The 23,463-nt window shown below is 36.2% G+C and overlaps 3 protein-coding genes across 3 annotated transcripts in view; 1 reads left to right on the top strand and 2 right to left on the bottom strand.

Moving 5' to 3' along the window:
- Window positions 1-23,463, bottom strand: part of LOC134843957 (protein mago nashi homolog) — a 296,620-nt gene that overhangs the window by 160,068 nt on the left and 113,089 nt on the right. The window lies entirely within an intron of this gene.
- LOC134843958 (ubiquitin) overlaps window positions 1-23,463 on the bottom strand; it is a 260,316-nt gene that overhangs the window by 171,396 nt on the left and 65,457 nt on the right. The window lies entirely within an intron of this gene.
- On the top strand, window positions 6,997-8,848 carry LOC134843617 (cytochrome P450 2B12-like). Its single transcript, XM_063859782.1, has one exon. The coding sequence runs from the start codon at window positions 7,094-7,096 to the stop codon at window positions 8,627-8,629; it is 1,536 nt and encodes a 511-aa protein (XP_063715852.1). The 5' UTR covers window positions 6,997-7,093; the 3' UTR covers window positions 8,630-8,848.

Here is a 23,463-nt window from a genome sequence, read left to right as displayed (position 1 = left end):
AATTGAAAAATTTTATTAAACAGGCGTCGTGTATAGTGGATGGTGTGATTCGAGAACTATACAATCGCCTAGAGAATTAGTGAATTAGGCATGACTGACAAAATTTGTTTTCAAAAAAAGAAGAACAAACAAAAAACTTTTAAAAAATTCTCTATTTTTTTCTAATGTTTCTTATTTTTTGTTAATATTTTCAATTATCTTTAACACTTTATTGTCAAATGATCGCTAACCAAAGCTAGTTTTTGATACTAAAATGAAAATTTGTGGGTCCAAAAAAGTTTTAAAATAGTTAATTTCCATGTAACGATTGTACGATTTTCTCGAAATTGAACTTTAAAAAATAAAACCAGTTTTGCTCAAAACTGGAAAAAACTTTTTCAATATTCGAAGTTTTTAATGACGTTCGAATAACGGTTTAAAAACATACCGGTATGGTACACCAATCAACTCTCTCCAATGTCTATTTGTGGTAGCTGATTTTGCGTCGAAAACAGAAAAAAAAAGCTGAAATTCATCCGAATTATAAACGATCTGAACGAAAGATTTACCAACAAAAGATTTGTCTATTTGAAGGTAGGATAATAAATAACAGTTCTCTGTAAATCTGTTCCGGTCAAGCACTTGCGCAACGCGAAACAACCCGATATACAAATATTCAATATTAGTTTCTTAGGTACCTTCAGACGCATTGATTCATATTAAAAGAAAAGTTTCCAATAGATGAAAGTGAATAAATAAAAAAGCAAACCGTCTTTTTAAACTTGAACTGGTTCTTCTAGTTTCTTGCTAATTTTTATTGCCCTTGCGCAGCCTCTTTTTATGGATATAAAGAGAAGAGGCAGGACTAAATTTGTAACTAAATTTAGTCATTCAATTATTTTTTTGGACAATTTATTTTTTGAGCAGCCATAATTTGTTTTCTATGCAACCTATTTATGAAAAAACGGACCGTGATAAAACCCCCACTATTCAAACAACTTCAATTAGGAGATAATTGTTTAACTTTGAAAAATACGAGCCTGCCTGCTCAGTATGAAAGTGGGCGACAGATACAGCCGACCGATGTTGTATCTAATTTAACAGAAAGAAAACTATGGAAAAAATTGAGAAAAATTTGTTTTACTCAAGGAACCAAATATAGACTTAACCTCAAAATTTGTCTTTTCCCTAGCTTGGGAAACAAGTCACTAACAGAAAAAGTTGGAAGAAATTATAATTCCATTTTTGCGAGATTGTCACATCCCGAACCAAAACCGTGAAAGACCTGCGGTTGCTCGTTAATTTGAGTTTGATTAAATTTCAACTTTCAAGTGTGCTAATTGTGAACAAGGCAACTTTTTGAGTGCAGTCGACAGAGAAGAGAAAGATTGTTGCGAGTTCCAGAACTTGACGTGTTTTGGAGCAGAATCCACGGTTTAATACCTAAGACACTGGTAGGGTTCTCGCAAAATCCCGCATAAAACATTTTTATTTCAATTCACGTTTATTTTGGTCAAATTTGCAACGGCATTTGGCTTTCGCGTGCTGCCCAAATATCGATGAAGACGTTGATTCCAAAGGTCGACAAAATTTCACAATACATAGTTTATTCAAGCGAAAACGCAGGTAATTTTTTTTGAAGATCGATGAATTGACTGGGGAATTAAATCTTCTAAGTTCTGAGAATGATGTAAGTTCTGAGAATGATGCAAGGATAACACTAAATACGCGCACTAGTAAAAAAGAAAATAATCGATTAGAGTACAATTATAATTTTACTTTAATCAAAATTATAATTAATTATAAGCACCAAATTCAGATGTTTAAGCGATTTATAATCCATTATAATGATAACATTTTTCGTGATATTATAATGAATTTTAATAATAATAATTAATAATTGTAGTTCCTGCGAATCGCAGAGGAGCTATCAGTAGGCGTTAACACTCCTGTCGAGGATAGTCGATTTGTATTATCTCCCCACATTCCAGACAGTGTTATTTTGCTGAGCAAAGCTGTTTTTTGCGACTCAAGGCCGTTTTTTTGCGTCTAGAACTTTTTACGTGGTACCACTATTGCAGACAAATTTGGTCAGGTTGTGGTAGACCTGAAGCTGGAGGTCAAGTGAGAGCTTGTTCTCACACACTATCATTGCCATGGCATGGGATCGAATACACGATCTGACGATTTCAAAGTGAACGCCTTACCACTGTGCTAAGTGCCTCCATGGTTATAATTTTTCCAAAATCTCTTATCATATCTTATTATCTCTTATAATCTTTTATACTCTCTTATAATGTCTTAAAATCTATTATACTAGATTATAACCTTTTGTTCAGTCAAAAAACTCTAAAAGTGAGATGTCTTGTCACTCTTTGATTCATCTGAACACAAAGTTTTACCACGAATCAAAAATTTCATAGAGATCCCATTATACTAGTTGAAAGAATCTCTCGGTAAGTGAAAATCAACTTTTTATATAAATCATGAAACTAAAGCAGTGTGCTGATATTTTGGTGATAAAAAAGCTTGAAATGTGCATCATGAATCAATTATAATCAGAAAAATTGAAAAAAAAAACATTTTAAACTTGAATTGATTTGAAAACGGTTAAACCAGTTTTCCCCTTTTTTACTTAAACCAACGTGTACAAAAAGCATAAAATATAAGCAATTCAGATAGAAGTTTGATTACAAAATGGGTTAACAAAAAGGATTATAAACAAATATAATCGATTATAATGGATTGTTTCTGCAGAACAAATAAATTAGAAATCCGAATAAAAATACTCGATTATAAACGAGCATATAGAATTATAAATGATTATATTTGATTTCAAAAAGAGAGAAAATAATCTATTATTAATTGATTAAAATCCATTTTTTCTCAATTTTTGTAAGTCTTTTATTTTATTTTTAGAATTCATTTTATTTTTTGTTGAGCTCCCTATTGTTGAATCATGACTATTGATTCAATGTTTAAAATCATGAACAATGCATAATTTTGATTTCAATTTAAAATTAAGAATACCTTGTTTTGCATAACAATTAAAACGCTAATCAAAAAACATATACCGGGAGACATTGAAAACCTATCATCAAAGTTTTTAGTAAAAGAAAACAAGAGTGCTCGTATCAGGGCAAAGCCCTGATTGCTCCGACTGCCTTTCAGGTCTATGAAGCAGCAATAACACGAAAAAATTATATGTAAAAAAAAAAAAAAAAAAAGGAAAAAATTGAGATTTTTTGTGAAAATCATAACCCCACACGCCATATAAAGCACAAAGTGATGAGTTTTTCTTCTAGTAACAAATCAAATTTGCCAAATAAGCTTCCTTCGACAAATTTGGAACAAGTTCCAAGACGGATTAAATCTCCGCTCACGCGTTAATAGCGCGAAGTATATCGCGCTTTAATTGTCACAAATTGGCAAAATTGCCAATCTTTAAAACTCCATAACTTTACAAAAAAATGATCAGAGGTAAAATATGTTTTTTTTCAATTTTAAGCTCAGGACAGCAATACTTTTTGAATGACATAAAAAATTTTGTCAAAAATAGCTAGTTAAAAAGTCTGAATTTGTCTGAAGAAAAAAAACCCACCCCGAGCAAAAACATTCGGTTACTTACGTTACGAAAGTCAGAACAAAAACTTAAGAAACTTAGTTGAAGCAAGTTTGATTGCATTTCAGCAACATTTCAGCAACTTCTCTCTTCTAAAATTGAGTTTCTATTTAAGCTTGAAAGAAAATTATGCCTGAAATTACCAGAAAAAAAACCCAGTTTTTATCCAAAGAAAACAGGTATATTCATGGCTCATTTCCAGTTTTTTTTACCTTGAAAAGGGGAAGGTTTTCCGGGACTGTGACGGAAACAAGGTATTGAAGTTAGTTCTATGAAATGAATCGGGTAAAAGTATGCTACTGTTTACGTTATTTTTGCCCCAAAAAAAAACTTTAGAAAATTTTTTCGAGGCAAGTCATCAAATTCGGATCAAATCATAAAGTCATCTAATTCATCAAATTATCTAATCAGAGCAAGCCCATGCATTTTTCAAAATCTCAAAAAATACACCTTAATGGGTTTTATGGCTTTTCAAAATTTCCCTACGCCTTTTCAACGTCTTCCAGTGTTTTTCTTTTTGTCTAACAAAATGAAACTTCCTGCATTTCAATCACACTTCTAGCGATCATGAAATTGCATGCATTGCGAATGACTTTATCGATCTCGTAGAAAAAAGGGTTCATTTTTTGTAATATGCAGTGTTCCAAATGCCTTTGAAAATGTGACTCAAATATGAACTGAGACAATTACAATGCATTAAACAGTTACAATGTGTTATTTGAACAAGTAAAACGTAAATTTTTTCCGCGAAGAAAATTTGAGGCTAATCGTATGATTTGATTAGTTCAATGTAACTATTGAAAACTCATTCTCTGTCGCTAAGTAAGAAAAACAACCTTTTTCATTTTCAAGATGATGTCCTTAGCGCTTGGAACCTTCAAAAGTGCCAATAACTTTGCAGATAACAGACCCTTGATTGAAAACCCAGACCAGGCCATGTAAGTATCGTAGAACTTGGAACCAGTTTAAAACTAGATAAACTGATATCTTATCTCGCAAATACCAGTATACACTAGATCTATTGAGACCAGGGAGATGTAAGAGTAAGATTAGGATCGGTATTAAACTAAGAAGTTGCACGAATCTATCCGGCCGAAAATAAGATAGCGTGACGAGTAGACGGTTTACTTTATGTGAAATTACTCTATGAGTCAGCCACCCCGGACATAAACTCAAATTTTGTGATCGTAGAATTTTGTGACCGTAGAGTTTTATGAAATCAAAATTTACGTGATTTATGAAAAATTAAGATTTTTCTGGCAAGCTAAATGTACTAATTATGCTGATTTATGATACATGTTTTTTTTTAACAAACTGAATACTTGATTAGATAATGGTAATTGAAACAGAGAATTTTTTGTAAATAGAGAGTAAATACTTTTCTGAAACACCAAATGAAAAATAATTAAACAAAAAAACGTATCTGTATGAATTACGCTACCTCTCACAAAAATAAATTAAATGATTTATGATCAAAACTAATATCAAACAAGCAATATTCTATTTTTTGCACGCTTCTATAATCAACCCGGCTAGTCCACAAAAATTCCTAAATTTTTCTTTATGACTTCTAAAATAGCAATTGTCTTCAACGTGAAAACGTAGAAGTTAGAATGTGGCTGTTGTTTTGTTAAGGATGGCCACCCCCCGTCCTGTGGCAGAATCAGTGTTCTCTAAACAGGAGATCTTCGAGTGGTACAGCTGTGACAAAATATCCCTGGCAGAGAGGAAGAGGATCTCGGCACTTATCGAGAGCTTCCCAGATGCCCAGTCGGACGACCACTCTGCCGTGTCGTCCAAAATGCACTCTATATCGTAAGTAGAACAAGATGCGAGCATGACCTGGGTCGAGGTTGCGGCTTAATGATCAGACGTTCGCCACCAATTTTTGTCTTTTTTCAGACTGCTGCGACCAAAATCGGATATTTTGGACAGCCGCGAATAATTTTTTGCCCGCCGCGAATAATTTTTTGACTACTGCGACTTTTTTTAACCACCGCGACTAATTTTTCGGCTAACGCGACCGAAATACACTATTTCCAGACTCAATCCGCGACTAAATTTTTGACCTTCGCGACCGAGATACGCTACTTCAAGCGTTAGTCCGCGACTTAAAACCCTGTCCAGACTATGGGTTTTCGGTCACGAAATAAACGTTTCCGCGACAAAGTCGAAAAATTAGTTGCGGACCTCGACCCGGAAAAAATTTCGTCACTTTGTTCGAAAGTCAGAGCAATACAAAATACACTGCCCGCATCCAAGTTTAGGCTTAAGTAATCGATTATAACGGATTATTATGTTGATTTTTTGACAATTGTAATTGCTGGTTATAATTTTCAAAATTAGATGTTTAGAGGATTTATAGACGTTTATAATCGTGATATTTTCCAAGAAATTATGATCTATGATATTCGATTATAATTGATTATAGTTCATACAAGAACCTCTTAAAATTAATTTAAATTGATTATAAGCTCTTATTTTCACACCAAAAGTTTTTAAGTCAAACCAAAATGATATTTCAATTATATCCAGGGGTTAATTTTTTCCGTCAAAAACAAAATCTCTAAAAACGATTCCACAAAGAGAGGTTACAATCAATTATTAATTGATTACAATCGATTATTAACGCTTGAAACTGGATGCGGTTGGTATTACAACTAATACATTATACGTATCGATATCTGTGTACATTCAATACATTATACGTATCGATGTCTTCTGCATATCGCAATTTACTTCAGTTAGATGAGCCATGTGGATAAGGTATGGGGTGATAAGGGTACCAATTTTGGTCGCTTTTTTACTCACCATTTCAGTAAAAAAGTAACCATTTCAGTAACTCTTGTTTTTGTTTTTGACTGGATGCGGTTGGTATTACAACTAATACATTATACGTATCGATATCTGTGTACATTCAATACATTATACGTATCGATGTCTTCTGCATATCGCAATTTACTTCAGTTAGATGAGCCATGTGGATAAGGTATGGGGTGATAAGGGTACCAATTTTGGTCGCTTTTTTACTCACCATTTCAGTAAAAAAGTAACCATTTCAGTAACTCTTGTTTTTGTTTTTGACTGGATGCGGTTGGTATTACAACTAATACATTATACGTATCGATATCTGTGTACATTCAATACATTATACGTATCGATGTCTTCTGCATATCGCAATTTACTTCAGTTAGATGAGCCATGTGGATAAGGTATGGGGTGATAAGGGTACCAATTTTGGTCGCTTTTTTACTCACCATTTCAGAGGCAATTTTAACAAAAAAGTTAAAATTGCTGAAGGTGAGTGACTCAAGTTGAATTTCGAGCGGGTATACTTATTTGAAACTGAATGTTCTCCCCTCATACCGAGTTTAGATAACAATTTTGAACTTTGACTGCAAACATTCTTCATATTGCATCACAAGTTCGCTCTTAATTTAAGTTAGTTAAGTTGATCATTCGCGAAAAAGGGCTATTTGAATTCTACTGACGATGGCTGCAACTCAGCTGGGCAGTTTAGTGACCAATGAAACAACAAATAGTGTTTGGGAGTCCCTTCAGGATCTGATCAATAACTCATCACCGTCAAAAAAGCGACTCATTGGCACTGCATTAGCTTCAACTGTGGTGTGCGCATATCTCCTAAAAAGATATCGGAAGAATAAAAATGACTTCGAGGAACTACCTCATGCGCATTGGCTCAAAGGCCACATGGAACATATCAGTAAATATGACAGCATCGGAAAAGCCCTTCAGAGTCTGTACAAGGAATCGGGAAGGCCAGCTATTGCCTATTTCAGGACCTACTTGAGACGTAATTTGATACTTTTCAACATTCGGGAAATGAAAGAACTGTTTCAAACTCAAGGATCCAAATCAAGTCTTAGACCTAACACGTTGCCTCTCTACCTCGAAAGCGTGAACAAAGGCTTACTTCAGTCTTCAGGACCGGTTTGGAAAATGAACAGACAAGTTTTTCACTCGTACATGCGGTCCTGGGGACGTGAAAAGCAGCTGGAACTTATAATAAACGAAACGAAGCATTTCATTTCGGCTCTCGTCGAAGCAAAATCGCTGGAACCCACAGAACTGCTTCAAAAGGCAGTTGGAAACATAATCGCGACGTTCATTCTCGGGTCTCGATTCGACTATGCTGATCCAGAGTTTCAAGCCATTGTAGATTCGGTAACCAAATTCAATGCTCGGAATACATTTTTGCCCACGTTCATGTTCAAACTACTGTCCCCCTTTTTTCCTAGTTTAAAAAATCGGGCCAAAGGAATAACGGATATGAGGAATTATTTGAAAAGAAAAATTGAAGCACGGATCAAAATAGGTGTGAAGCAGCCACCTGAAACCCTGATTGATGCTTATGCTCTAGAATCCAGCGCTACCGGAAATCAAATTGATTTCGAGAACTTGGAAATCGTGATTTATGATTTGTTTTTCGCGGGTCTTGAAACAACTTCGACAACTCTTGCATGGTTTTTGACAGCGGTTGTTCAAAATGCAGAAATCCAGGACAAAATGTTCGATGAAATTTCACGAGAAATAGGCGACGATAAAATTGAACCCGATGACTTCAAGAAACTGCCTTATACGGTTGCCGTTCAACTCGAGGTGCAGAGATACGGAGCGATAGCGCAAAACACAATTCTACATAAAATGGAGACTGCACTTAAATTGTCTTCAGGAAAAACTATTTCCAAGAACCAGTTCGTGACAGCAAGTCTTTACACGATAATGCGTGATCCCAGTTATTTCAAATCACCAGAGCAGTTCGATCCGGACAACTTTCTGGATGAAAATGGAAAAGTTAGAAGTAACATGGAGACATTTGTGCCTTATGGAATTGGACCTCGCGTCTGCTTGGGTCAAAGTTTGGCTGACCTTGAACTGAAAGTTTTCATAATTGAACTTATTCGGAAATTCCACATTTCTTCAGATGAAAATATCGATTTGACGAAACGCATTCAGAAAATAACAAATTCACCAAGTCCATACACATTTAATTTCAGTGAGCGATAAACATGTTCGGTTACTCAGATAAGCTTATCAATTATCAAGATAAATTTTATACGTCAAGTTTATGAGAAATTTCTAACTTTTGCGCTCAACCTAACTTTTGAACTAAAAAAACCTAGCAAATTCCTATTCAATTTTTTGACAGTGCACCAAAATCTGTCTGAAACAAAAATTGTTTCTTTCAAAATCACCTCGAATTTCATTTTTAATGACAAGAGTACAAAAATGATAAACATCAGTTCTTAATTTAAATTTTAACAAAAGGTTTTTCATCTGGAGTCACCAGCTAAACAAAAAACCTCAACCTAACAATAAGTACCGAACGCTAAACTGATTCGCTTTTTCAACTTAATTTAACTTCATCAAATACGTGCAGATTTGAAAGAAGTACAAAGTGATAAAATTAGTTTTGTAAACTTTTGAGTCTCCACAAGCTGAAAAAACGTTCCATTTAAAGATTGTTTAGTATTTGAAATATCATATCACCCAATTGAGAGCGATTGAAATGCATGCATGTAGTTAGAGCACCTAGTTTGCAGTTTGAACCATTTTTTTATCAAACCGAAAACTTAGTGATTATTTTATAGCAACTCATAATTAACTAAAATTACTCCGTTCGCGGTCAAAATACAAAACGTTTACGAGCTGTCAGTTTCAATTGAATAATCATTAATTATAAAAGAGCAAAAGGATTTTGATTTATATATCTTGAGGATTTGTTCGCGGTTTGACTTTTTTTCGGTTTATTTCCTTTTCTTTGAAAGATGGAAAACTCCACAATCCAACAGCAAAAGTGAAGATGTCACAAAAAAACGTGAATGCTTGTTTCGTCAAAAATGCATGTATGTCAAACTGCATATATTGAGAAGTGTTTATTATACAATTTTTCATAACACCATACGTACCGAAAATACAAAGAAAACTCTACGATAAACATTTTTCATACATGAAAATTATATGATAAGAATTTTTTCATATATCAAAAAACTTTAAATTGAACGTAGTGGGTACTTTTATATAGGTCTTGGTGATTTTTCGAGTTTGTTTTCAAGAAGAAAAAACTTAAAAGTGTTCACGCTCATTTTTGTTTTTCGCTGTTTGACTTTGAATTTTTCAAGTTCATTTTCTTTTTATCTGTTGAAAAAAAGCAAAATCTACTATCAAACAGCAAAAATGAAAACTCACCAAAAACGTGATCCAATTCTAGTTTCAAAAAATAAATTTAATTATCAGTTTTTCCAGCAAAAAAAAATTCACAGGGTTATTTTTTCAAAAAAGCGCCCATCATTAATTGATTGCGAAATCGAAAGAATCTTAACAACATTCATTTTTTTTGTTAAAATTAACGAGCTTTTTTAAAAAATTAAGTCAGTTTTTTTCAGTTTTTTTTTTGCTTTCTTAAGTCTTTTCCAACTGTCATTTAGCAATGTTTTTTTTTCAGTTTTGCTTCATATTTTTTTTTTCCGAAAACGCAATAGTCACAAACTTTTTTACACAAAAATTTCCGTTGAGTGAAAAGTAATCTCACAGATACTCGCATTTGAGTAGTTTTTGTAACTTTAACAGTTCAAACTTCACAGAGAGCTTTAAAAAAAAACCTAAATTTTGTATTTATCAAAATTTTACCCGTCGAAATTCATAGCCTAATTTTTTTGACATATTAAAATGCATAAAACAATGTGAAAGTCAACTTTACTTTTTTGAATAAAAAGTTCAGCCTGGTCTATGTTATACACAAAAATAACAAATCTTTGCATCCAACTTTTTTTTGAAAAACGCATAGTTGAGCTAGAAAAAGATATTGCAATTCAAAAGTGAGAAAATTCTCACGAAACTTTGATTTTTTATTTCATATTTAGAAACTATATGAGAAGCATTATTTGTGCACGGAACACTACCTGCGTTTCAGTTTCAAAAATGGACTTGCAATTTATAAATTCATTGCGGAATAAAAAAATTTCTATTGATCTAGTTATCTTACATGGCACAATTTAAAGCAAAAAGAATTTCAAAAAGCTTAAAGATAACGTACTTTTTTGAAAGTCATAAAACTTATAACGCTATCGAACCTTTGAAATGGGTTTCAAAAGAAGTTTGAAAGGAACTTTTCTTTTCTCATATTTGGGGTTTTACAAATTAGCGACTGCTAAAAAGAAGTAAATTACACTCTCTCTCCAACAGCAAGAGCTAAAAAAATTTCACTGATAAATTGTGAAAACTAGTGTGTTAACTTGTGTTAGTAATCTAAATTAATTTTAAAAATTGAGGAGAAAAGTCTTTGAGGTAACAGATTTAGGTTTGTTTCCGCAATTTTGTTGTGTTTTAATTTTTTTCAAATCTAATTTGGATGATTTTTCCCTATTTTTCACTATTTTCCCTATTTTTCCCTATTTCCCTTTAACAGTTCAAACTTCACAGAGAGCTTTAAAAAAAAACCTAAATTTTGTATTTATCAAAATTTTACCCGTCGAAAGTCATAGCCTAATTTTTTTGACATATTAAAATGCATAAAACAATGTGAAAGTCAACTTTACTTTTTTGAATAAAAAGTTCAGCCTGGTCTATGTTATACACAAAAATAACAAATCTTTGCATCCAACTTTTTTTTGAAAAACGCATAGTTGAGCTAGAAAAAGATATTGCAATTCAAAAGTGAGAAAATTCTCACGAAACTTTGATTTTTTATTTCATATTTAGAAACTATATGAGAAGCATTATTTGTGCACGGAACACTACCTGCGTTTCAGTTTCAAAAATGGACTTGCAATTTATAAATTCATTGCGGAATAAAAAAATTTCTATTGATCTAGTTATCTTACATGGCACAATTTAAAGCAAAAAGAATTTCAAAAAGCTTAAAGATAACGTACTTTTTTTGAAAGTCATAAAACTTATAACGCTATCGAACCTTTGAAATGGGTTTCAAAAGAAGTTTGAAAGGAACTTTTCTTTTCTCATATTTGGGGTTTTACAAATTAGCGACTGCTAAAAAGAAGTAAATTACACTCTCTCTCCAACAGCAAGAGCTAAAGAAATTTCACTGATAAATTGTGAAAACTAGTGTGTTAACTTGTGTTAGTAATCTAAATTAATTTTAAAAATTGAGGAGAAAAGTCTTTGAGGTAACAGATTTAGGTTTGTTTCCGCAATTTTGTTGTGTTTTAATTTTTTTCAAATCTAATTTGGATGATTTTTCCCTATTTTTCACTATTTTCCCTATTTTTCCCTATTTCCCTTTTGGCTTATACTAAATTAATTGTTAGTAGTTAGTTTTGTGAAACGAGCTTAAAACTTGTCGCTTTCAAGAATAGGATGAAAGTGAGGTTAATTACTTCTTAGTTGTTGAAAAACTTTTATGACTAACTATGACTAAAATGTGGAAACTACAAGGGCAGCAATTATTCTTTTCTTCATTAACAAAAACTATCCTTTTCAGTTAACGTTTCAGTTTTGAAGTTTTTTCAGTTTAAAATGAAATTTAGGGACTTTTTTTAAGATAAATTATAGGGAGAATTACGTTTTTTTTTTGAGAAAAGGTTATGAACTACGTTGTTCATAATTTTGTATACTGTGAAAGCTAAAAATTGTGGAACTTAGAAACTGAAAAGTGTGGAATTTATATCACAAATTGTTTTGTTATAACTGAAAAAACTGTTATAAAAGATTAAAAGTGAAATTTAACAATTTTTCAAAAAAGTGCTATAAAAACTAAGGAGATAGCTTAAAATTGAATATACAAAAAACAAATTTTCGTTTTTTTGGACTGATCGCTAAAAAAAGTTTTTGGGTTCATTTTTTTGACTGATGTGGTTACTAAAGTTCAACAAATCCCGGGTGGTCTTTGTAGTTTTTTATATACCCTTTGGGCGAGGGACAAACTACATTATTTAAAGGCAATTAATTTTTATTCTTGGAATTTATTCAATTAATATTTTTAGTGGCTCGGCAATCCTATAAAACTTTGAGAACTTGTAGCTATTTATATTCAATTTTCTTTCGGTTTTGAGGTGAGGATGTTAACTTGGACCTTTTGGTTGTTTTAGAATTCAAGTGCCCCCGTAGAAACAATTTTCTTGTCTTTTTTTCTAGAGCAACCGACGACACCAGAGACTTTTTTGTTATTATTAGTTCTTCTGTTGTAATTTGCTCTTTTCTGCAGGCAGTAATTTCCTTGTGCGAACAAACTTTCTGCGCATTCAAAAGTACAAAATTTGCATTGAAAACTATGTATACTAAACCGATTATTATTAAAACAAAAAAAATTCTAGGAAAAAAAAGAAAAATAAAAATAAAATTGTGAACATTTTGTAATTATTCTAATTGTTATTTAGTTTTTTGAAAACAACTTTTGTTGATTATGCCACATTAACTTGAAGTTTCACTCGTTTGTGTATGTTTTTATTATGTCATGCACAAGAAACGATATTATGTTCAAGAAAAATGAAACATTTTGTCTTTGTATTCTTTTTAAGATTATGGTCGGAGCATTCTGTGCTTCTTGCAGAAGAACCAGCTATTCTCGATTTTATTAGCATTTTTTTTCAAAAGTAGGAGAGATTGTTGATTATAAAGGAGATATTTATTGTTTAAATAAATTGGTATTATAAAACTCTATTTTTCTTCTGTGCTTAAAATTTTGTGGAAACTAATTTATGGTACTCCTTCTGAGAATTAAAAAAAAAATGAATTCTCAAGGTCTGTTCGCGCTTAAATAAATCTTAAATTAATGACGTCATTATGGCGCGAAAGTGAAAAAGCTAAAATTAGATTTTCTTAGACAAAAGGCCTTGAAAACTACTGGTTTGTTCGATTAAGGTCAGTTTGCCATCAAAATGTTTATAGATTTTTGTGATTGTTGAAAAACCGTTTGATAACATGTTAACCGGAAGATGTTTGCCTTATTTTATAGTATCTTTATATTGTCATATTATCTGTTTAAATTGCCGATAATTTACAGATGTTGAACCAGGTTTTTTAGATCTTACAGGATACGAGAGTGCGCCACATTTTGGTCCGCTGACCCGGACATTAGATATTCCGGACGATTTTTCAGAGAGGCCTGAAATTCCAACCGAACCGGACATTAGATATTCCGGACGATATTCCAGAGAGGCCTGAAACTCCAGCCGACCCGGACATTAGTTATTCCGGACGATATTCCAGAGAGGCCTGAAATTCCAACCGAACCGGACATTAGATATTTCGGATGATATTCCAGAGAGGCCTGAAGCTCCAGCCGACCCGCACATTAGATATTCCGGAAGATAGTCCAGAGAGGCCTGATATTCAACCGACCCGGACACAGAAGTCAGTATTTATTCGGGTTGCCAACGACCCGGACACAGAAGTCAAAAGTAGAAGGTGGGTTTTTAGAATTTTCGAACGGAGGCCTTTTCAGGTATCCTGATTGTGGACATCATTTTTTTGTGGACATCCATATTGGAGTGTGGATTGTGGACACCCATTTTTTCTCGACACCCGAAGTTTTCTGTGGATTTTGGATTCTACCGGTGAACGCCTCTACAAAACTTGTAAGACTAAAAAAACCAAAACATTATCCATTTGTGCTAACTTGCTGATTTGATGCTTTAAATTCTGATACGAGGTTTTTTGATGGCAAAATCGTAACCCCCAATTTTTCTCGATACCAAAACCCGATCAGAAAATTTTCTGTGGGTTTAGGAAAAAACCGGCCTCATAAACCTTAATTACGTTATCCTAACACCGTGTTTGTAAGCTCAACACCGTATCGAAAAAAAGGCCAAAAATTTTGAAAAAAAAATTGAAAATTTTTGATTTTTTTTTCCAAAATTTTTAAGTTTTGCAAATTATTCAGCAAAGCGCCTAGTTTTATAATAATTTAATTTAAACGACCGAGTCGAGTTTTTTGCCCCAAGTTTTGGACTTTAAAAAGAAAAAAAAATTCAAAATTTCGCAAACGCTTCACGTTATTGTTGGAACTTGAACCGTTGGGTGAAAACGTGGAAAAAAAATTTCGGAAAAAAATTCGAAAAAAAAAAATTTGGAACATTTTCGGAAAAAAAAATCCGAAATTTTCGAAAAAAAAAATCTGAAAAAACGCCGTGTTTATTCTTGAATGGTGGTGCAGCTAACTAAACTAGTTCAATTGAATAAAAGTAGCCGTAGTCGAGACCCGTAGCGTATTATTAAGCAAATTGTCTTACCTTTTGCTACAACCTTGTTAGCTCAGGGTGTTGCGGGAGGTCAGGTTGCGGTTTGCTTGATTCCCTCCCTCTTAAGTTGATTTAAATCACTAAATGTTCATACTAGCTGCTAGCTCGCTGCACCACGCTTTGAAAAAACTTTCCCCCGCTTCGCAAAAGCGTGTATCTCAACCGTGCTTAGCCATTCCCGGGTTAAGTTTCAACCATAACGCAGTGAACGTCCGTAAAACTTGTCAGTATCAACTTGATCACTATCTCTTAAACCGAACCGACATTGTTATTTGGCACGACGCTGTCAATAACTCTATTAGTCGACACCGTAGTAATAACTTTAACGCACTAACTCCTAACCAGCTTAAGAAGATTCTTTTAAACTATAAAAGCAATATTTATGCAATCGTTTACTGTAAACGTGTAGGCACGGAAGATATATATATAGTAAGTTGAAAGAGTCAGGTATATTAGTTATTAATATAGTAACAGACCTGATATCTAGAAGGAAGCAGAACCTCACTGAGTTAGGGCAAAAGTACTTAGAACTACACCAGGATCCCTCTCTAGAACTGAAAACGTTTACGATCCTTAGGCGTTATAGCAAGAATTTGAAGTATATTATTTCAAAGAAAAATACTCTTAAGCCAGGAAAACGCAAGCGGCAAGCTATTCGAAACAGAAGAAATGCTGAGCCGCACTAGGAGTTAAATAAATTGCTTTTCTAAGGTGTGATATTGTTTAATGAGTCAGAATAAAATTTATTAATACTAAATATAAGGTCTTAAATTAATTATTCCCTTTTTTTTCTCTCAAACTGAGCAGTTGAGCGGTTGAGTAGAAGTGAACAAGTTTAAAAGTAATCAAAATGACAAAACAATTTGAGTTAAAACATCGACGATTGATGAATGGTCGAACATCACTAGAAAATGAGCTTTCCGCAGTTCACAGTCGCATAACTGAGAGTTTAGAGGGACCAATTCGGAAAACAAAAATAAACGCCTTAATTGAATCATGCAAGAGTATTCTCGAAAAAGCATTAGCTAAAAATGATGAACTTGTGATATTAGCTAATAAAACCGATAACCATAGCAAATTATTAACGGAGTTGGCTGCATGGTGGGATAAGATAGTTAAAGTTAACGATGAAGTAACTGGTAAGGCTCGCGCTCATATGGAATCTAATCAAGCTTCAGAGGTCTGCGTCAGTGAAACTAGTCGATCAAAAGTTTCATCAAAATCGGCAAAATCCGGGTCGAGTAAGCAAAACTCAATGAAATCATTGACCCCCAGTGAGCGCCCCAATGAAGCGAGAAGAGTTGGAAAAACAACATGAAGCAACCTTAAGACTGAAACAACAGGAAGCCATCATCGAAGAACAACAGCATCTGATTGAGATGGAACGAAAACGACAAGAAATTAAATTTGGAATTGACCGTAAAGAGCAAGAACATCGTTTACGAATCGAAAAAAGTCGGCTTGAAATGGAACGATTAAGCGAAGAAAATTGTATTAAAGTAGCTGAAGCAAAAATGGTTGAAACTGAATACCTCGAAGAGTCTGAAATAGATCAGCATCTCGAGCTGGCGTCTTCGGTTGATCGTCGTTCTGACAGGGTAAACGATTGGGTTGATCATGCATTAGAAAACCAAAAAGGACCCAAGGTAGTTCCGTCTTCTTCAAAGTTTGAAAACTGTATAAATATAGAAAGTGGTTCGCATCAACACAAAAATGTGTCCACAGCGGAAGCTTCACCTCGGCGATCGTTGCCGAATCAGACTTTTGATTGTGATCAACAATGTTATCCCTATCAACCAACCGTCTCCTTCAGCGATGGCGATGGAATCAAGCGCGCTGTATCCACTAATCCTGAGCACGAAACGCAGTCGTTGCTTATTTCCAATAACGCTACACTTTGCGAAAACAATACATCATCATTTTTTAATCCAGCTGGAACAGCAGCTACCAATACTCCGGTATGCTGTTACTTCTCTGTACCTCATCCTTCGTCTTCCATTCAACATATCCCCGTCAACAACTTTAATAACGATTCCCGAGTTGTTGGAAACATGCCCGCCATCTCCAATCAATACTCTGGATACACCCCCCATGCCATTGTGTCACAACCCCCTGCAAATTTAATCTGCAGAAATCAAAACTTGCTATCACATATAGCAACCCTGCGTCAAAAAACAATCCGTTTAGCGGACAGTCTGCCGTTATTGGTCAGCCCAATTTGCCACTAATGTCACAGTGGACACCCGCAGTCACCCAATGTATCACTGGGGTAACAAGTGATGGTAACACAAACCCATCAGTTGGTGTTTTTTCATCCGTAACGCCAATATCTCAGCAACAATTCCCCCACGTATCAAGTGGTGGTACCGTTTACTATGGGTTTCCCAATCACGACGCATCGGCTGAAAACACTTACATATCTCAGCGGCAACCTTTTGCAGCTGATCCTAGCAACACATTGCCGTCGTTGCAACCAGCTCCCCAACCAGAAGCCGTGACACTAAATGACTTAGTCCAAGCTCTGTCAGTCTCAAAGAAGGATCCCCTTCCAGAATGGAAGCTGGCCCAGTACGATGGCAACCCGCTCCAATGGCACGAATGGTTTGGCCAATTTTGCAGTACTGTAGACGCAGCGTCCCTAAGCGATGATGCGAAGTTAACTTATTTAAAAACATTAGTCACGGGAAAAGCTAAGTCAGCCATAGCAGAGTTCGCATACAGTGGAAGAATGTATAAGGATGCACTGAAAACTCTAGAAAGAAAGTTTGGCCAGCCACAAAACGTAATTACGGCCCACCTTGATAAGTTGTCCAGTTTCCCGCAGCTTCGAATGCACAACTCTGAGAACATCATTAGCTTCTCGATGACCATTTCAAGTCTAGTGGCTGTCTTTAGGTCTCTTGATTATATAGAAGATTTGAAAAGCGTCTCTTTGTTAAATCAAGCTCTTTCAAAAGTTCCACCAAACATGAGAGAATCGTGGTCACTTTTTGTCGCGAAACGTAATTGGTCACGCCCCAACCTAATTGACTTTAACAATTGGTTAAAAGATAAAGCAGAAGCTCATAAGAAAATGAAAAATATGCCTGGAAAGCCCAAAGTCGAAGAGCCATCCAAAACTAAAGCTGTAACGAGAGTTTTTGCCTCGACAAGTACAGTTGAGAAAAAGTTTGAATATCCTTCTTGTATTCTCTGCAAGGGGAAACATGCCTTGTGGAAGTGTTCCATGTTTAAGGAGAAAACTTCAACACAACGTTTGAAATTCTCTGCGGAAAACAAATTGTGCTTCTCCTGCTTACAAGGGAACCACGCATTCCGGCAATGTCCCAGAGCAAAGAAATGCACCAAACCAGGTTGCACTAGCACCCATAGTGTACTTCTCCATGGGGCTGAACGTGTTTTTCCTAGTCGAAATCCGGACAAAAATGATAGCCATACAAGACCCAACGCTGGTCAACCAAGATCTAATGCAGAGCCGGATAAAGCGAGCACAGACGCTGATCGAAAATCATTCAGCAAGAAAATACCAAACGCAAGTTCGAATCATGCAGACATTAATCCCGTTCCGTTGGATGTAAGTTGCACAATCTCGAACGACCAATCATCAATCATAACATCGAAAGGGTTACTGCCCATAATCAAGCTCCAAGTTTCCACCGATTTCCAGAGTGCTGATTGTTTAATATTGTGTGACTCAGCATCTAGTCATTCCTGGATATCGGCTAAATTAGTCAAATGTCTGAATCTCTCAGCAAGAGATTTGGATCTCACAGTAAATGGTATTAACACAACGACTGTTGTTAAAACGAAACAAGTTCAGATGAAGGTATCTTCTAACTTCGATGGATTCGAATACATATTCGATTTAACCGCATTTGTCATGGATGAACTTAAAGTCGGTACCGATACCGTCAACATCCCTGCATTACAGAGCAAGTATCCGTACCTTGCTCCAATCAAACCAATTGTGTATAGCTACGCCGATGTAGACTTAATAATTGGTCAAGACTCTTTCCATGCTATTCGGCCTGAGGAGTATTTCAAGAGTGAGGCCGATCCAAACACATCGCCCGTCGCTGTTCGCCTTCCAATAGGCTGGGTCTTGAGCGGCCCAATGCCGACATCTACTGGTTTCCTTTCTACTTGTTTCAAGTGCAATACGGATGATACCGAACTAGCTTGTCAAATCAAACGCTGGTATGAAATAGAGTCATACAGAGCCTACAAACAGGTCGATTCCCGTTCAGCCGAGGACAAAAGGGCGGCTAAAATACTTGATTCCTCCACCGTCCATGATGGATCAAGATACGCTGTAGGTATGCTTTGGGCAGAAGAATCTATCATGTTACCAGACAATTACTATTCCTCATTGGTTCAGTTAAAATCGTTAGAAAAACGTTTAGCGAAAGATCCTCACTTAAGGGATCAATACTCAAAAACTATCGAAGATGATTTGAGTAAAGGATACGTGATTGAAGTTCCTCCCCATAAATTTTCGAACCGCAGCATACGCGAGTGTTATCTTCCTCACCATCCCGTGGTGAACCCAAACAAACCTGGTAAAGTGAGGCGTCTAAATTCCACGGTACGTCATTGAACAAATCGTTGCCAGTAGGATCCGACCTACTGCAAAACCTTGTGTTCGTTCTCCTCCGTTTTCGTCAACATCATTTTGCCGTATCGGCTGACATTGAAGGGATGTTCCTACAAGTCGGCGTCCTTCCAGAGGACCAACCATCTCTTCGTTTTCTGTGGCGGGAGGACCCCACAGCCGATGTGGTTGTACACCAGTACACCAGACATATCTTTGGAGCGAGAGATTTGCCAACGTGTGCAAATTATGCATTGCAACGGACTGCAATGGATAATCAGGCAATGTTCCCTGACGCAGCGTCCGCAGTTCTAGAGAAATTTTATATGGACGACTACATTGACTCCTTTGAGGACCCTGATGTTGCATTTAAAATGAGTCAAGAGTTGATTACTCTGTTAGCTCTAGGTGGTTTTAAATTAACTAAGTTCATAAGTAACGTAACTAAAATTAATAAAGAGTTAAACCCGCCCCAAAGCGCGCCGCAACAGGAAAGTAAAAATATTGTAACTTGTGGGGATAATTCTTCTCATGTTCTTGGTCTGAAGTGGGACCATATCGACGACAATTTGGTCGTAAGCCGTGGTGTCAACCGTGAACTTAAAAACTCGATAACACAGCGAACAGTGTTAAGTTTTGTTTCTTCCGTTTTCGACCCCATAGCTCTCGTAGCGCCCTATACAGTAAGAGCGCGTTTATTGTTGAAAGAAATCTGGCGCATTCATGGTCAACAATGGGATGATGAGCTACCCGTTGATATCAAGACAAAATTTCTTGCCTGGCACTCTGGTTTGCCATCTCTTGGGAAAATGAGTATAAAGCGCAGCTACTTCTCCGCACCAGTCGATTGGGTTGAGTTACACATGTTCGGTGACAGCTCAGAAGAAGTTTTTTGTGCTGTAGCTTTTCTTCGCGCCCGTGTGAAAACTTCACTCGAAACACAAGTTGCCTTCGTCTTTGGAAAAGCAAGAGTCGCGCCCATGAAAGCGCTTTCCATCCCGAAGCTTGAACTGCAGGCCGCGTTACTCGCTACCCGCTTGAAGGAAGATGTCCTCAAAGCTCTAACCATTCCTGTGTCAAACACGATCATTTGGACTGACAGCACCACTGTGCTCCAGTGGTTAAACTCAGGTAGTAAGCAACCCACGTTCGTGGCAAACTGGATTGGAGAGATTCTGGAAAGTACGACTGTAGACCAGTGGTTTCACGTCTTAAGTGGAGACAACCCTGCTGATACGGGAACCAGAGGAATCTCAGCGGAGTCCTTAAAAACAAGCAGCGGGGTGAACGGGCCAAGTCTGCTGAAAAATGGCGAGTGGCTTTTCAAGCCGAGCATAGAAATTTTTAAGAAAATCCGCCTGGCTGGTCCCTCTTGTGACCTTAATGAAGGTTTACAGCAGGCCTCTAATTTTTCAAACGTTGCACAAAAACAAAAACAAAAACAACCCATTTTATTTGCATGGGAAAAATTCAGCTCGTTTCGTAAACTCCAGCGAGTGGTTGCCTTCATGCTCAGACTTAGTCCGGAACACCGGCACTACCGCACTAAAGTCAAGGAAATAACCGATCCGGTTGAATTAGAAACCGCCAAACAACGACTTTTGTTGAATTCCCAAAAGGAATCTTTTGAAGCGGAATATTTACTCCTGTCCTGCAACAAAACCGTCAAAAAGTCTAGTCGTATTGCACAATATGCACCGTTTATGGGTCCTGCATTCCTCATTCGTTCAACTGGGCGAATTCGTCGCCTAGTTGAAAGTGAATATGACACAAAACACCCCATAATCCTTGATGGAAGGCATTCTCTGGTGAAATTGTTCGTAAGTGATATTCATTATCGCTATCAGCACCAGTTCTTAGACTACCTGCGAGCTGTAATTCACTTAGAGTTCGCAATCTTGAACCTTCGCTCTTTATTAAAGTCCATTGAAGTCCACTGTCTTATATGTAGGAAGCGCAAAGCCAAAACTGTCACACCTATGATCGCAGAGCTTCCAGTTGAAAGGCTTGGTTACCGCCAGCCTCCCTTCACAAACTGTGGTGTTGATTACTTTGGACCCTTTTACGTCTCAATCAGGAGGAGTTCTGAAAAACGATGGTGCTTCCTTTTTACATGTATGACCACCAGAGCTGTACATATTGAGATTGTCTCATCCATGGACACGAGTTCGGGTGTAATGGGAATCGAAAGATTCATTGCCCGTCGCGGCACTCCATCAGTCATTTGGTCTGATTACGGCACCAATTTTGTGGGAGCCGAGAAAGAACTCTTAAATTGTATTCAGTCGTGGAACAATCAAGCACCCCCAGAGCTGGCGAAAAAGGGTATTAAGTGGAAATTTAACCCCCCGGCAGCCCCGCATCACGGTGGTTCTTGGGAACGTCTCGTTCGGTGCTGTAAAAGGGTATTCTACGCAATAATAGGAAGTAGAAAGCTCACTCCCGAAGTCCTTGAAACAACTTTCTGTCTTGTAGAACAATCACTGAACGCTCGATCTATAACATCAGTAAGTGCAAGTCCGGATGGTTTCGAGGTGTTCACTCCTAATCATTTTTTGTTAGGCCGAAATGGTACTAGCTTTCCTTCTCTCTCTTTCCAGGAGCACTTCGACCATCGAAAGCAATATATCCGAGCGCAAAGCTACGCCAACGCAATTTGGAGTCGTTGGCTGCGAGATTATGTGCCAGCGCTGAATAAACGCAGTAAGTGGCACTCCGATAGTGACGTTATTTTAAAAACATGGGATTTAGTGTGGATTGTTGACGAACGCAGCCCAAGGGGACACTACCCTCTGGCTCGTATAAAAACCCTTAATTACGGAAAAGACAACATAGCCCGATCCGCCGTAGTTACCACCCGCTCCGGGGAGCTAACTCGACCGGCCGTAAAACTCGCACCCGTTTTCGCTCCTTTGGGCGCGGAAGATGTTCGCGCTTAAATAAATCTTAAATTAATGACGTCATTATGGCGCGAAAGTGAAAAAGCTAAAATTAGATTTTCTTAGACAAAAGGCCTTGAAAACTACTGGTTTGTTCGATTAAGGTCAGTTTGCCATCAAAATGTTTATAGATTTTTGTGATTGTTGAAAAACCGTTTGATAACATGTTAACCGGAAGATGTTTGCCTTATTTTATAGTATCTTTATATTGTCATATTATCTGTTTAAATTGCCGATAATTTACAGATGTTGAACCAGGTTTTTTAGATCTTACAGGATACGAGAGTGCGCCACAAGGTCTTTTGTTTTTTATAAAACTTTTTGCGGTGTGGCTCAATCATTTTTCTGAACTATCAAAGAACTAATCTTTTTTAGCATTCCGCTTTAAATGTTTGCTTTATCAAAATAAAACGGAAAATAATCAAAAGTTATCAAAAAAGCGGAAAAGTTTTTAAGTGGACTGAAGTTAGGAATAGTTTCGTGACTGTGCCATACGCTTGTTGAAACACTTCATTCGTTGTCATACCGTTACAATCGTATTGTTGCCTTCATGAATGATGAAATCTTGAATTTATTGCCTGTGCCATATCAAAGAATTTTGCCCTCAAGATCTGCCACTTTTGCCGAGGCACAACAATGTATAGTTCTTTTCCTTGATATGTCCTTTTAATTAACTTTTTTCAAAGAGCTGACAGAGAGTAATATTGCGTCCGAGAGCTTAGGAATGAATTTTGGACAAAACATTCTCGTAGACTGGGGCCAGGGTGGTTTGACTACCAGAACTTTTAAAAAAAGTTTGCTTCCGTGAGTGATAATTATCTTCAAGGACTGGATACGAGTTGGTATAATTATTAACTTTGTAGTGTGATAATCTTTTCGTTTGTTTTCAACAAATTTTTCATTTTGATCCTCTATCGATGACTTTTGTTCACCCAGATCCAACGGTTGTCTATGAACCTTCTGCACCAGTTGCGTTTTTTCGTTAGTTTCACGTTCCTCCATGACTTGATTGTTGAATTTGGAGGCTTTATTGAGAAAAAATTAACTCGATTTGCTAGCAATTCATGAATTGCAAGCAAACTTCCAACAATTTTTAAACTTTTTAAGAGATTA

This window comes from Symsagittifera roscoffensis, chromosome 4 (genome assembly GCF_963678635.1).
Source record: "Symsagittifera roscoffensis chromosome 4, txSymRosc1.1, whole genome shotgun sequence".
NCBI lineage: Eukaryota > Metazoa > Xenacoelomorpha > Acoela > Convolutidae > Symsagittifera > Symsagittifera roscoffensis.
The sequence above is the reverse complement of the archived record's forward strand: the minus strand, read 5'-3'. Positions and strand labels throughout refer to the sequence as shown.